At 31.9% G+C, this 17,010-nt stretch overlaps 1 protein-coding gene across 2 annotated transcripts in view; it reads left to right on the top strand.

The window, feature by feature from the left end:
* The window catches only part of LOC106684807 (cell adhesion molecule Dscam2), a 44,191-nt gene that overhangs the window by 11,847 nt on the left and 15,334 nt on the right, over positions 1 to 17,010 (top strand). For both annotated transcript variants that reach the window (XM_014427091.2, XM_067045128.1), the window contains exons 2-6: positions 7,714 to 7,857; positions 9,362 to 9,505; positions 11,519 to 11,689; positions 11,909 to 12,042; positions 15,586 to 15,721. In XM_014427091.2, coding sequence (XP_014282577.1) covers positions 7,714 to 7,857; positions 9,362 to 9,505; positions 11,519 to 11,689; positions 11,909 to 12,042; positions 15,586 to 15,721 — 729 coding nt within the window. The remainder of the gene's footprint in view (positions 1 to 7,713; positions 7,858 to 9,361; positions 9,506 to 11,518; positions 11,690 to 11,908; positions 12,043 to 15,585; positions 15,722 to 17,010) is intronic.

Consider the following 17,010-nt stretch of genomic DNA (forward strand, 5'->3'; position numbering starts at 1 on the left):
GGTTAAAGTTGCACTGAAGTATTTGTCAGTAATGGAGATTGCGTCCCATCAGAAAGAGTTTCATGTTGAAAGTTAACTCTAAAATCTGTCATGAAATCAGTTGGTGATAGTTTTTGAATTCAGTAGTATATTAATTTGAGAGAATTTTCGTTTTCTATTTAATATTGTTATTCAATAAATAGTTTCATAATTTCATAGTTCAATGTTGCTAATGTACACCTTTCTCTGCTGTATTTTACGAAAAAAGTATAAACACTAATACATAAATATTTCCAATAAAATGCAATTACAATTTTTAAAAATTTAAATTCCAGGTGACGCTAAGTCATATTTTTCCTAGAAAAGAGGCAGTAGGAAAACCCTTTGGGAATCACTAATGTAGCTCATTTCCTCATGAATGTTAATCTGTGGATAGTTAGCTCTAGTAATTGTGAGAAGATTTATATATCAATATTTACAACAATGTCAAATATCGAAAGGAATCTGATTTAATCAATTTAAAATATCGAAAATCTATTTTTCTGCTGTTTATAAAATTTTCTTAACATTTTAAAACGAAATATCGATATTTCTGTAAAAAAAATTCAACATAATATATCGAAATACCTTTTTGTTTTTTAATAAGATGTTATAGTTTTCATTCATAAAATATCGTTATTTCTATAAAATAAAATATCGAAATATCGTTTCTAATATTTTATACCGATATTAATCAAAATGTAAAATATCGAAAGGAACAAGACTTTATCAATTTAAAATATTGAAAAACTACTTTTATGCTTTTTATAGAATTTCCTTAATTTTAAAACCAAATATCGAAATTTCTATTTAAAAAAATATCGAAATATCTACATCGATATTTTCAACAATGTTAAATATCGAAATGAATATGAAATAATAAAAATAAAATATCGAAATACCTTATTTTAGCTTTTAATAAAATGTTATCGTTTTCTTTCATAAAATATCGATATTTCTATAAAAACAAACTATGGAAATATCGTTTCTAATATTTTATACCGATATTAATAACATTGTAAAGGAAATATCGAAAGGAACATGAATTTATAAATTTAAAATATCGAAAACTATTTTATAAAATTTTCTTAATCTTTTTAAGCCAAATATCGATATTTCGATGATAAAATATCGGAATAGTTTTTCTAATCTTCTATATCGATATTAGTAACAATGTAAAATATCGAAAGGAACGTGAATTTATCAATTTAAAATATCGAAAAATCATTTCATGCTTTTCATAAAATGTTATACTTATAAAAGATAAAATATCCATATTTCAATAAAATAAAATATCGGAATATCGTTTCTAATCTTCAATATCGATATTAATAAAAATGTAAAATATCGAAAGGAACATGAATTTATCAATTTAAAATATCGAAAATCTATTTTTATGCTTTTTATAACATTTTCTTAATCTTTTTAAGCCAAATATCGATATTTCAAATTGGAAAATATCGAAACATCGTTTCTAATCTTTGATATCGATATTAATAACAATGTAAAATATCAATATTTCTATAAAAATAAATATCGTTGCTAATCATCGATATCAATATTAATAACAATGCAATATATTGAAAAGAATATGAATTTATCAATTTAAAGTGTAGAAAAACTATTTTTATGCTTTTTCACATTTTCGATATCGATATTAATAACAATGTAAAACAAATATCGATATTTCGATGGAAAGATATCGAAATATTATCAACAATGTTAAATACCGAAATGAATATGAAATTATCAAACTAAAATATAGAAATTCCTTATTTTAGCTTTTTATAAAATGTCAAAGTTTTCTTTCATAAAATATGGGTATTTCTATAAAATAACATATCGAAATATCGTTTCTAATCTTCGATATAGATATTAAAGACAATATAAAATATCGAAAGGAACATGAATTTATCAATTTAAAATTTTGAAAAACTATTTTTATGCATTTTATAAAATTTCCTTACTTTTAAAGCGAAACATCGATATTTATATTAAAAAATATCGAAATATCGATATCGATGTTTTCAACAACGTGAAATATCGAAATGAATATGAATCATAAAAATAAAATATCGAAATACCTTATTTTAGTTGTTCATAAAATGATAGTTTTCTTTCATAAAATATCGATATTTCTATTAAATGAAATATAGTTTCTAATATTTTATACCGATATTAATAACAATTGAAAAACTATCGAAAAACTATTTTCAAGCTTTTTATAAAATTTTGTTAATCTTTTTAAGCCAAATATCGATATTTCGATGAGAAAATGTCGGAATAGTTTTTCTAATCTTCTATAACGATATTAGTAACAATGTCAAATATCGAAAGAAATATGAATTTATCAAAATAAAATCGAAATTCCTTACTTTAGCTTATAGTTATAAATTTTACTTTATTATAAATTTTATAGTTTTCTTTCATAAAATATCGATATTTCTATAAAAATAAATATCGAAATATAGTTTCTAATCTTCAATATCAATATTGATCACAGTGTAAAATATGGAAAGGAACATGAATTTATCAATTTAAAATATCGAAAAACTATTTTTAAGCTTTTTATAAAATTTTCTTAATCTTTTTAAACCAAATATCGATATTTCTATTTTTAAAAAATCGAGACATTGATATCGATACTATCAACAATGTTAAATACCGTAAGGAGTATGAAATTTTCAAAATGAAATATTGAAATACCTTGTTGATAATCTTCCATATCGATATTATTAAATATGTCGAAATGGATATTAAATTATTGAATCCAAATATCGATATTTCACTTTAAATTAAAATATCGATATTTCAATAAAATAATATTAGAATACTGTTTCAATTATCGATATAGATATTAATAACATTATCAAAGATCGAATGGATTTTATATTATTGCAACAATATATCGATCTTTTGATAAAGTAATATCGGAATATTGTTGCTAATGTTAGAAATAAAAAATTATCGAAATGATTATGACATTATCAATATTAAATATCGAAATACTATAATTTCTGCATTTTCTTTAGCAAATATTCATATTTGGATTAAATAATATCGGAATATGAATATATGACCTTATACATTTTTAGACAACATTTCTTTTATATATCTCTAGTTTTAAGGAGCGATATTCCGATATTATCGGTTACTGGATATCGATATCAAAATATTGGATATCGGAGACAAAATATCGATATTTCGATAATATCTATATCCCATCCCTACCCTAGAGTAGATCAACTTCTATCCTCGCAGCAAAATACAGAATGCAAATGGCTCTGGATAGTCTCTGCTATCCATAAAAAATGGCCAATGACCATTAACCTGGCAAAAACCAATTACTCAATATTTAGCCTTTCCACAAACATACCGAGTGTTCTAAACCTTAAATTTAACCAAACAAATCTGGTTAAAAATGGATGCCCCACCAACCTTGGCATTGAGCTCTACCCAAGACTCACCAGGAAACCTCATATCGAGTAGTCTATTCGTAAGGGAATGACAAGAATCGCCTTGATAAAGAAAATTGTTGGACTTACCTGGGGTGTAGAGCTGAGAACATTGAGGTTCTTGTACACTGGCTACATCAGGCCCGTTTTATAGTACGGAATCACCAGCTTGAGGACTGCTGCTGCCTCAAACCTTCGAAAAGTTTCAACGGTACAAAATCAGGGACTAAGGATTGACAGGAGAAATAAAGTCCACACCAATTGGCAAAATGGAGATCCTTATGAAGCTTCGCTCAATGGAGGACAGGTGAGATATGAAACTCCTGCATCTAAATGCAAAAGCCAAGTCTGTCCTGAACCATCCTTTTCAAAAAAGGGTAGCAGAAAGAAATAATAGCCGAATAATGTGGCAAAGCATTCTGCACATCTCCTCATAGTTTGCTTCTTAAGTCCATGAAAGACAGGTACCCATAGAACGATCAAAGGAGTTAAAAATGCTAAAGTTTGGGGACAATAGCACCAAAAAGAAAAAAGTGTTTTTTTGAAACACCTCAAATTTGGCGTAAATATTTATTTTAATTATTTTATATATTCTTGTTTGAGAGTAGTTTAGTTTATTCTTAATTTAAAACAAATTTGAACCTTTTTTTTTCTCTCAACTTTATTCTTTACAACTTTTCCAACGTTTCGACCCTCAGGCCATTCTCAAGGATACCTTCATATTGATGCCCATATAACCTTTTCTAAATAATTTTTTCCTAGATTTAAACATTTTATAAAACACTTTTCTTCCTTCCTTCATTCACATTTGTGTGTTGAAAATGTCCCCCCGAAAAAACCCGTTAAAAGGTGAATTAAAAAACAAAATGGCCAGATGGCTAACCGGAAACTGCAGTGGAACCGGTAGAGATACTGGTCCTGAGAGCAAAGAAGGAAAAATAAGCCCTAAGGGAAAAAGGGTTAAGAAGAGAGCAAGGGAGGATGAGGAGGAGTCTCCCCAAAGTCCATCCCAGAAATGGAAAGGCCCGTCCAGAGAATAGAAGTGATCCATTATAGGGTGAAAGAATACCTTGAAATTGTAAACGTATCTCAAGAAATACAAAAATATCTAAGTTTCCAGCTAAGGGAGCTGTCCAATGTAGAAGTTGGAATGGAGGCCTAATGGGAGATGATCACAGAAATAGAGGGTGAAGTAGTTCAAGAGGCCATATACACAGATGAACTTTGCAAAATCATTGGTAAAAAGATCTCGTAGATTGTGTCTCCTATGGTAGCTGGGCTATAGGGGACGCCTTAGGAGTGGTATATGACGAGAGGAAAAAACAATGGGTGTCCCCACCCTGAAAACAGTAACAGGAATAATTAGGGACTTTGGAAGGAAAAGTCAATGAAGAAGCCTGCGTTCTCTTAGAACAAAGGGCTAAATCAGGAGCTAAAGAAAGAGAAAAGAAGAATAAGGACAAAAGGGCTTTGGAGGGAACGAAGACGATGGAGGCTGGGCCATCAGTCCCAACTCTAGTAAAGGAGAAGAGTATTGTGGACTGGACTCTACGGTCAGATAAGTGCTCTAACCACCGGGTCATAGCCTTGAGTGTGGTGGAAGAGGAAGGCGGCGCCCTAGCAGTTGAAAAGGGCTTTGTGACCCGATTTGCAAACTGGAGAGCATTTTCCAGTGAACTAGAAGGAATACTAGCTGATCAAGAATTAGAAGAAATGGTGCCAATAGAAGAGGGGACAGAAATTTACCTCAGGGTGGCAATGCTAACGGGCGCCATTACTGAAGCAGTTAGTATTACCCTCCAACGCCTCCAACGAGGGGCGAGAGAATTTCAGGTCCCATGGTGGACATCAGCCCTGACTCAGCTCGATAGAGAATACTACAAGGCCAAGCATAGTACCAGGAGTGAAGAGATAATGAGAGGACACTTACACTCCAAGAGGAATCTAAACATAGGTATAGGGTATATCGAAATGAAATCTGGCACCAGAAGAAGAGGTCCTGGGATGAGTTCATTGCTGAGGAGTCAGAGAAGAATCCCTGGGGTATCCCATACAGAGTGGCACTGGGCAAAGCCAAACCTCTACAGATAATGGCGGCTATCAGAGTAGGGGGTGCCCTAGCCACCACTCTGGAGGAAGCTGCGAAACTGTGTATAGATTATACATACCCCAGGGACAATCCATCCCAGGATAGCATAGAAGATTGCATGGTAAGACGCACCAGGTACATGGGATATATAGGACCTTTGTCTTGCCATAGGCTGACAGAAGATTGGGAAGGCTCCAGGACTGGATGTCATAGATGCTGCAATCCTCAAGGATACTGCCCCTTATATTGAGGAGGACATGGTGGAGATATTCAACAAGTGTTTAGATAAGGGGTACTATCCCAGCAAGTGGAGGGTTGCAGACTTGAGACTGCTCTTCAAAAGAGGTGGTTAGGATAAGGAAAACTCAAAGGCCTACCAAACTATATGCCTCCTCCCAGTAGCCAGCAAAGTTCTGGAACACATGATTGTGATTAGCCTTAGACCAATAGTAATGGCAGCAAGCCACCCATGGCAATTCGGCTCGACCCATGGCAGGGGAATTACGAATGCCCTGCTGAGAGTGGGGACATAGAAGGGAGGGTGGAGAAATATGTCTTATTGATACTGTTCAACATATCCTCCACCTTCGAAAGTATTTGGTGGCCCTGTGTACTTCTGTGATTGCAAGAGCTCAACACCCCAGTAACTTATGCTCCTTGATAGGTATTTACCTTAATAATAGCAGCGTCAGGATTAGAGGTAGCTACTATGAGATGGAGGAAAAAATTGAAAGAGAATGCCCACAGGGTTCAATCCTAGGTCATCCTAGTTTGATGAGTTACTGGGGGAGCTAGAGAACAGAGGATTCCTTGCCACAGCCTATGTCGATGACCTGGCAGTTGTCGTGGCCAGGAACAGAAGATTGAAGATGGAAGCAGAAAGGTGTGCCGGTCTTGTTGGAGAATAGTGCGGGAAGAGGAAATTGAGTATGTCCGCAGCTAAGACTCAGGCCATACTTATGAGGCTCCACTGATAGGGCCCATCCTATTACCCTCGGCATCCAAGAAGAGAGAATTAGACTGAGTGAGGATAAGAAAACGATTTGACACCATTCCTCACCTGGATAGGGTGACCCTATCACTCAATGGATTGAGCAGGATAGGGGATGTGTTCTGGGGAATCAGGTACCCTGCTATGATGACCATTTAAAAAGGCATGGTCCTGGGTATTCTGAGGTACACATCCCCTGCATGGAGCTGGAACCTCACACAGTATCAAAAGAGGAGACTGGCTCTGCTGAGGGTCGCATGAGGCGGTGCAGGTGGATAAGGTGTAGCCCCATCTAAAAGACATGAACCCGAGCACTGGGCTGCACCACGGTTAAACCCAATAAATAATAAAAAAAAAATGTCCAGTGGTAAAATAAAATTTATAATTATTGATAGCAGTGGCATGCGTAACCTTAGCGCAGTACCCTACTGCTGCCGAACCCTGTATGCAAGAAATGGCGAGGAAGGGGGAAAAAAAGTTAGAAAACGTTGTGAACCAAACTTTAAAAAAATTACGTAAAATTAGTTATTGGAGACTATAAAAATAAAATTCAAACCCTTGGACTGGGGAGCTTCATGGTTGATGGACACTCTAAGGTCTTAGAGAAAGGGCTAAAGGAAACAGCCAAGGAAATAATAGGTAGTTGGGAGAAACAAAAAACCAAGAAGAGGTTCACAGATGAATGTGAAAAGGCAATGAAGGAGATAAGAAAAATGAAAGTCCTCAGCCTAGCTAGAACTGATCAAGCAATGTTGGATTAATAAACTTCTACCAGAACTAAAATAATCAGAAAATCAAAACTAGAATTCCTCAAAGAAAGATTACAAGCTATTGAGGATAACAGGCCAGTTAAAATACTCTTTTTTCTTTTCTTTTTTTTTTTTTTTTTGTCTTTTTAATTAGACATTTAATTTTAAACCTCACAAGTAGGCAACATTATTTGTTCTTGGATTACACAGAGCTTCTAATACAGTAGGTTTCCTTTTTTCGCTCATGATGAATTTTTTTTTTTCGGTCTTCACCAAACTAGAGTTTTTTCACCCATCCCTTTGGTATTATTCCTGAATCCTACTCATTACTTGTCTGCTAACTCAAACTTCTGCAATGATTCAAATAAAAACTCATTATTATTTATGATATTTAACACTTTTTCTTTTCAGTTGGTAATGCAATCCATGGAACTGACAAATTTGAAATTATTGGTTTGTGGCCAGGAAAGAAATATAAGATCAAAGTCCAAGCTATTAATAATGCAGGAACTACAACAGCTGAATATGTCTTTAAAACTCCTCAAAATTTAGGAGGTAATCTTAATCATTACAGTAATTGTTATATATTGGGTCTAAAATAACCTGGAAAAAAATTTGCTTTGTCACGATTTTAGTATGTTATCTTAAAATCAGAAATATATTCTCAGAATTTGTAATTATAGTCTCATTCTCATAAAACATTAATCTTTTAGTAATTAATAATAACGATTATATGGTATAACAAATATTTCTGTAAGACCCTAAAAATCATAGACTTTTTTTTTTAATTAGCCTTGGTTACCCTTGAGGTTGTTGTATGGTCTTCAGAATATCTGTCAGTGGGCCAATTTTCTTTATGAAGCCATTTGCAGTTTAAATCTAATCCAGAAAGAAATTGGATCTCATGACTAATATTTCACACCATGGAAACATTTTTATTTACTCTTACATCTCTTTGGCTTTTTATGTTATTTATATTATTTTTAATGTTAATTAGAAAATACTATTGTGAAATAATGGCTTTAACCTAAATATTCATTTATACTTACTTATTTACTTATTACATCATATTTAACTAATGTACCTCAATTAATCTCTTTAATTCCTTTCCTTAACTACTGTTATAATGGTATTGTCTCCTAAGGGATCTTTCCTTTTCAATTTTTATTTTATTGTTTTAGGACTATTGTAAATTAGAGGCTATTATACTGCAATTCATTTATTACATCTGCATAATTTATGTTCATGTTTATATATAATAACTGTAGTGGCAGTGGGGGTTCAAAATGAACTTACCAAAACTACCAGCCAGTAATTATTAAAAATAAAAATTCCAAATAAATAATATTGTAGTTAAAGAATAAATATTTGAACAAAGAAAACAACAACTGGCAGCACATCAAATAAAATGGATATATTTCCCCAATAAACAAAAAAAATAAAAATAAAAGACTGAAGATGATTTAAAAAACAAAAATAAATGAAAACAAGAAAATAATCCAACTGCAATTACAGATTATTATAAAAATACATATACGTACAGATCCAGAGAATAATGAAAGTAACATTGGAAATAAACAATCAATAAGATTCTTTAAAATAAATGGCATACCAGAAGTAACTACAAAAATAACCAAAACATTTAATATGTATGACCACCATAATATTAAATTAGGGATGTATAATAGGAAAAACCTGAATTCGTATCTAACAAGCAAGAAGGATAAAATAAAAAAATTGAATAAACAAGGTGTGATTTGCAAAATAAATGGCAAAGTATTTTATATGGATCAGGACTATGCTATTAACGTTAAAATGAAAATTACTATTATGCATTTTATAAAATTAAAAAAAGATACACAATATATATTTTATAGAAGAGTGAAATTTCAAATGTATCATCCTGAAGATGGAGGAAGAGCCCTGAAACATAAATGAAAAAAGAAATGTGTATAGTGAGAAAATATAGAAAAGATTTCACAATAAAAAACTTACATAGATAATAATGATTAACCTTCCAATTGAAATACATTGTATTATTATATTTTTATGTTTATAGTTACACTTAGCCCTAACTTGGTGAAAATTCATTCTGAAGAAAGCCCATTTTATTCTGATCCAAGTGTTATTCTTCCTGTAATAGCTACACTCCTCACTCTTTTGTCTGCTGCTGCTGCTGCAGTTACTATGTGTTTTAGAAAAAGTGAGTAACTTTAAAAAATAGTCCGTAGATCTTGTTTTATTTAGTATTTTATACTTTTATAATTATAGTTTTTTATTATAAACTATGAAATTGAGTAAAAGTAAAAATATGATTTAATTTAAACCTAAGTTGATTTTTTCCATATTTGATTTTTTTTTTATATATATAGTTTTTGATATTCAACTGAAATATATGATGTGTGTCTGAGTTGGGCAAAAGCAATTACAATTGAAATTAATTGTCAATTACTGTAATTTGGAAATGTAGAATTAACTTATTACTGTAATTGTTATTATGGGACTAAAATTACTGTTACAAGTTGAACCAAAGTAATTGTAATTATCAATTACATTCTTCATGAGGAGAAGATGGTTGGGGGTGTGATTGGTGAACAACACAAGTAAGTAGAAACTTATTTATAAATCATATTTTACTTATTTTTGTTCTTCAATGACCGCAACCCCAACCATCTTCTCTTCATATATATTATCCACGGTCAACAATCTTCTCATCAATTACCTTCTTATGTAATTGCTATTTTCCTCTAGAATCCCTTGTATAATTTCAAGAAATTTTAATTGTAATTACAAATACTTAACACCAAAAGGAAAAAAAAAAAAAAAAAAAAGCTTTACAATGGCTCCAAAGTTTACAAAACTTTAAAAGTTTTACAATGTTTCCAAAATATGAAAATTATATCCAGTTCAAGATTGCTCGCTGGTGTATATATTTATTAGCATACTTAGGTTTATTTATATGTTTTCAAAGATGCTAAAAAATAAATATAAAAATTGATTTATGATGGTGTACTTTTGTATCGCTTCATTTTAACTTTTACGATTTCTGCTCATAAGGAATATGTTCAAATAAATTGAATTCACATATGAGTTAAATTATATGTAATTTTAATTGCAATTGCTAAGGGTCAAGAAGTAATTGGAATTGAAATTATTAGCATTAAAAAGATATTATATGGAGTAATTGCAATTACTTTACACAATTACAGTTATTGGAATTGTGTCTTTCAATTACTTCAGTGTAATTGTTTTTCAAAACCACTAATTTTTGATCTTTGGATCAAGGGTTAGCTTAGCGTAATTATAGTGCAACTAAAATATGTAATAGAAGATGTAATTAAATTATGCATGCTGCCTTATGCATTCCTGAAAAACTCAGCTATGTGTCTGTTTTTTTACAAGGTCTTGGTAGACGTTTTCGAAAAGATGTGGATCAGCCCATACCAGTGTCTGTATTTGGCATTTTTACTCACTTAAACTATCTCCCTCTACAGGACCACCATTAAGCATTACATTGTGGAGGGGAGTGGCCGTGTGCTGCCTCATTGTGTTAGGCTACCTCCTGGCTTACCTTTCCTTTTCCTTCCTTCATTTCATGATGGTTTATGATGCCAGACATTGGCCTGTCATTGAGCACTTTTGGGAGATTGGCGGTTGGTACAGACCTGATAGAACTTGTCTATCTCTCTCTTTCTGAAAGTGTGGACTGGAGAACAATACATGTTCCACACCCACATCCACTGCTGGGGACACTGGGTATTCTGCTGTACTGTCCAACTTAAATTTATGTCATTAGTCTTTAAAGCCATGAATGGGAGTGGGGTGGCTCAGTGAGTAAGGCCCTCTGACAATGAATGGACACCAGACATTTTCTATAAGTCATTGTATCCAGAGGTCATTTTCATATTGTGACTTTTTAAAGTAGAATGGATGATATACCTGAACCAAAACCTTTTATCAGTACTCAAAAAGAGGCCTGTCCTAGGACCAGATCTCTTATCTACCCCTCTCAATTAATATTCTCATTATCAATCATGTTGAGAACTAAGTCAAGGGATACTATGTAAGATCTGTTAATGTTACTCATCCTCTCTATATTTTAAATCACTTTTACATAATCTTTATTTATCTGTAATTACCATTCTTCTTTATACAACTCAATTTATAATGCTGTGTATAAGCAAGTTTTATAATGGTATATATTTTCTTTTTCCAGAAAGGGAATCATCTAATAGTGGTAGCAGAATACAATCACTACCTAAGGACTCGCAAAATATGGTTACTCTTGATAATAAAACAAATTTAGCTCAGAGGGAGCAATATTATGCTGCCGTACACAAGAGTATCGGTTCCCCAATTCATGATTTGCAATGTGAACCAATCCCAGGTATCTTAATAATTTTATTTTATATATAGTCAAAAGGAAAATAAGTATTATAAATTATTTCCTTAACTTATTTTTGCTAGAAGACAGTTGATTCTTGACTACTTACCCATATCTAAATACCTCTGTCTTTGTTGATAAATCTTAATATTTATTGGATTGTAATCCTTGAAAACTTTTATTTAATTTCACCTGATCAATAATCAATTTTTGTACCCTTAGAATACCCTGATGATATTTCTCCCTATGCAACATTCCATGTGGCTACCCAACAAGTGAACACAAACCAACATCTTCACAATTTTATGTACCACAATCATGTTCTAACTGCAATGGAAACAATGCCTATGAAAAGTGTAAGTGCAAAAAATATATCTGATTTAGTTTCATTAGTATACAGTACTTGGGTATTAAATTGGTAATTTGTATAAAAAAACAACTACTTTTTCAAATGCAGTGATTTCAGGAAGACATCTCCCTTACAACTTCATATGCTTAATTTATCTATTGGACATTGCTGATCCTCTTTGTCCATTTTCAATTCCAATTCTTCCTCCAAAAATTAATATTATAAATTTTTTTTTAATGGAATGTTGTTATTAAATTTAATTTTTTTAACATTTGAAATAATTACAATTAAAAACTCTTATAATTACTATAATTTAATATATATTAACATCTTTTATAAAATACCTTTTCATAGTTAGAAAAATACAATTTAACAAAATAATTTTAAAATTTCCAACATTTTACATTTAAAACCCTTAGAAACTATCTTTCCTTTTTTGTTATAAAAATAAAAAATTAAAACTACTTGTTAGACTTTTATTAACACAATAATGTTATTTTCTTTATGTCAATGGAACTTTACATAAATTAGAACTAGCTTCTTTGAAAATTTCAGTTTATTAGAATATGGGGTAACATTATTCAAGGAATGATTTTCTAGATTATAATTATAAGTGAAAAAATTGTAAACCCAATACAAAGTAAACCCCTGAGGATGCAAAATCCCATTAAAAATACGGCTCTGAGCATACCTCTTGGGTTGTTCTGCTTTTGTTAATTACGCTGCTATGGTCTGTGCAGCTCTAACACAGTATGGCAGTTATGTATGATCATATTAGGCCATGGCCAAGAATTCCTGGGAGAGCGTCATCTGGAGATTTTACCATATATACCCCGATAACATTATCGGGGGTCAGTGCATACCTGTCATAAAAGGTAGCCAGGAAAAAAATACATGCTTCACCCTCTTGATGTGAAGTATACTGGGCTTTTTACTGTATTGTCAACACATATCTATGCTGGTGGTTCAAAAGCCAACATGTCCCATAAGCAACTGGGTGAGGAAGTATGTTATCTCTTCATGTTTCCTGTCCACGTAGGATATGGGGAAGCAGCCTGTGGGTCCACCTGTAGTTTGACATCATATCTCAGCATTGCTGCCATTTGTCAACTGTCTCCTTTCTTTTGTTGGCTATAGGAATGTGGTTTACTCTATTATATGAGCACCTCCTCTCTTCAACAATCAGCTATATTGATACCAGTCTAGCTACCACACACGTTTTTTGGGACTGCAGGAAATAAGCTGATCACTCTGAGGGTGATTCAACGATAGATAGATACCATCAATTTTCTGTAAACCATTGTGTATTGGGTCTATTTCTGTTTTGTAGCTGCATATATCGAGATGACACAAAATTGATATCAACAGTCTGTGACTGTTACTGGGTTCCCTTGATGTTTGGCATCAATCAGGAAAGTGCCCTGATTACTCTAGCCACCTTATCACATATCCGCTGAATATGCTAATTGAATTAGAGTCTTACATCATTTCTTACTCCAAGATATGTCACTCTTAGTGTCCTATGACAATAGATGAACATCATTGATTTTTTATAAATCATTATATCCAGGGCTTGTTTCCATATTGTGACGGTGTAGAGCATAATGGAGGATATACTTGAACTGGAGCCTTATATCAATACTCACACATGTCAAGGAAGGCTAGGACCAGATCTCTAACCTACCCACTCTCAATGTGATTGTGCTCCCTCCTTTTCCACTTATTGAAAAAGAGTCTCTGTTTTGCATTCTGCCAGCTACAATCCCACAGTTACCAACCAGTGCAATACTCTTGTTAACAACCCTTAGAGTCACCTCCTCTTTCTATTTTTCCTCAATCACTACTGACATACAGGGGTTCCAGCACTTAGCCCTGAGGTATTCTACCAGTTATTGTGAACCCCTTCTGCCTATCTTCTAGTAAACATATCAAGTTCCCATCCTTAGCCTTTGATTTTCCTCCTAATGAAAGTAGGAACACCCATTTCTTGTATATAAAAAATTGTAAGAGCCTTTAAAGAATGTCTCACAATAATTTGCCTCACTAATTATTGCACTTTAAATCTTTGGTCTTATTGTAAGCTGAAATAAAGTTCTTTGAAATTAGTATGGAAAAATGGACTTATTGAGACATTTGGCTTATAGGGTTAATACACTTATTTATTTTCTATTAACCAATTCTTATTCTCTGGAGGGGCAAAATAAGTTACTATGACTAAATTACAAATAAGGATCAATAATATGATATAAGAAAATTTTTAGATGGGTCTCATGTATTGATATATATATTATTGCTTATCTGTGTCTTCGTCATTTCGCTCATCCAGGCTGATGCAAGTGGGTGAGAATGTTAAAGACCGTAAAGTTGCCAAATGAGGTATATTTTCTTTCTCTGGTGTATCTACCTCTACCTTAGAGGGTGGCCAGCTAGTCACTGAATCTGATGTGGCAGTGGGGCAGCCAGGTCTTGGCTTGCATGCCATGACATATAATTTCAGGTGGCTATAATATCACGTCTTCGTAGTCTTCTGATGTATGCTGCTACTTAATAAATAACAAATAACAGCCTCTCTTCTGCATTTCCTGCATATGTACTGTATCCTAGCTCCGACAAACCCATGGATACAGGCTTGTACTGTTTCCTTTGTTACTTGACTATTCCTTTGTTGTTGATTACATACCCAGATTTCAGGCCTTCCTGTGTCATTGGATATCTAAAAATCTCTGTATTGGAGTTCATCATTAGTTTTTTTTTTTGTTTTACTCACTCAAATTTGCAGCATCAAACATTTGGTTTCCCATAGTCTGCCAGTGGAGATATGTGTGGCTTCACAATGGCTTAGGTAAAGCTGTAAGATTCTTGTATGATGCAACTTCTTAGCCTACTTTGTTGTGCTTGTAACGCATGTTGTAATTCAATGCATTCACTACCCAAGTTAATGCTCTTTGTGCAGTTAGAAGCTAGATTCTCCTCTTCTCTCCATTTGCAGCATCACTTTGTTGTATCTGTAGTTAATAAATGGAAAGTTGTCAAGTCGAAATTAATTACTTTAATAATTTATACTTGAGAAATATAGTGAGACTTATGCTGATGGTACTGATGACTGCACCGACTACTAGCGATAACAATACAAAATAGCTGCCTCGACTGGAGGTTATAGAACAAAAGATGAGGAGATGATTTTAGATTGGGTATATATTAAAAGGGTACAAAAATAGGATGAATAACATAATCCTAAGCTATAACATCCTTGTTGTCTATAGAAGAAAATCAGTAGCATAGATTGTTGATGCCAGTGGAATAACAAAGCCTTTCAACTTCCTATTATATAACTGTGACATAACTATCATTCTGCATATAATTATATACCATAATTATCATAGCGTCTACCCTTTTAGGTGTATGTGCAAGTGTATGTGAATATTTAATTTAGTAATTAATAAGTTTACATATTATCATGCCTATGACACATCATCTTTTTATTATTATTCTTTTTCTTATTTATTCTTATTTTACTAAAGTTAATTATTTTATTTACCTTTGTCTGAAGGCTAATTTAAAAGAAGATTACATCAAAGGAAGGATTCCTCTCAAAGGGAACAAATGTTTAAGTGCTGGATCAGATTATTCTGGTTCAACAACAGACCAATGGTCAGAACCAAGACCCGAGAGAGTCACATTGAATGGTATGTTCTGAATGTCTGACTTAAATTACAAATCTAGGAATCAGTTAGTTTTTATTTAAAATTATTATTTTAAATGTTGAAATTCTCTCTGAAAGTGTTAAATAGTCACATAAGTAATGTGTTCTATCAATCCTCTAATTTTTATTGACATTATAAAATATGTTAATGTAGATGAGGATATTGATATAACATGATCTATTCTTCTTAAAATTGTATTTAAATCATTATATTCTAAAATTGATTGTTGGAAAAACAGTTGAATTAAATAAAATTTATTGCAAGTAGAAACTTATAGGGTATACCTATTGACTACATGTGCTTTTTAATTGTCCATTTATCTGTATTCACAGTATTTTTCATGTTTTGAATAGGTTATTATTATTATTTATAAATTATATTGAAAGAATAATTTTTTCGGCATGTTGCCTTCATTTCTTCATTAGTTGTGCTCTTTTTTTTTTTTTTTTTTACTAACAATATAATGACCATTTCATTGTCCAATAACCTGTATTGTTATGTTATATTGTTTTACTAATAATTTACTTAGCCTCCTCCAAATAGTTTACCTGATTACAGTTATTATATTTTGACTCCTGCGGGTAATATATTGTAACTTCAAAAGTTCATTAATCTTTTAAAAGAAAAAAAATAAAATAAACTGAGTAATTGCTCAGTTTTATTATTTTATTGAGTCTTTGTGTGGAAAAAAGAAAATAATAAGTTAGGAATGCCTGCATCAATGCCTATTAAGAGAAAATTTCTCTTCATTGAATAACTGACCCTGATTTATGCTTTGTCATGTTGAAGTAACTTTATCATGCTTCACCAAATCTGAAATTATTGTTCCTGAATATAAATATTCTTTAGAGAAAGTATGTAATAAGGAAAATCAAAAGTAAAAGAAAGATCAGCACAATAAACCTATAATGGGTAGGTTGAGTGACTATAGATGTCCAGTTTATTATGGTTATCAATGAATAATGAAAAATGAATAAACCATTTTGCCAGTTCCCAGTTTTTTCCTTAGGTGATCTAATATTCAATGTTTTACAGTAGAATACTTAAATGAGAATTATTCAAAATAAGCAAATACTTTATAAGATGATTTTCTATTTTTAAAAATACAAACTGCTTTAAATGAAAATTTTTTAAAAATATGAAACTTGGAATAATTTAATTGAATAATTGACCTGCCGTGTACGGGGCTCGGGGTTTCTTAGCCCGACTAGGGTTCCCCGTACACGTTGTTATATTGAAATTTATTCATATATTAATGTATTTATATTATT

This window comes from Halyomorpha halys, unplaced genomic scaffold, assembly GCF_000696795.3.
Source record: "Halyomorpha halys isolate HHAL.00 unplaced genomic scaffold, Hhal_1.1 Scaffold622.1, whole genome shotgun sequence".
NCBI classification, from domain to species: Eukaryota; Metazoa; Arthropoda; class Insecta; order Hemiptera; family Pentatomidae; genus Halyomorpha; species Halyomorpha halys.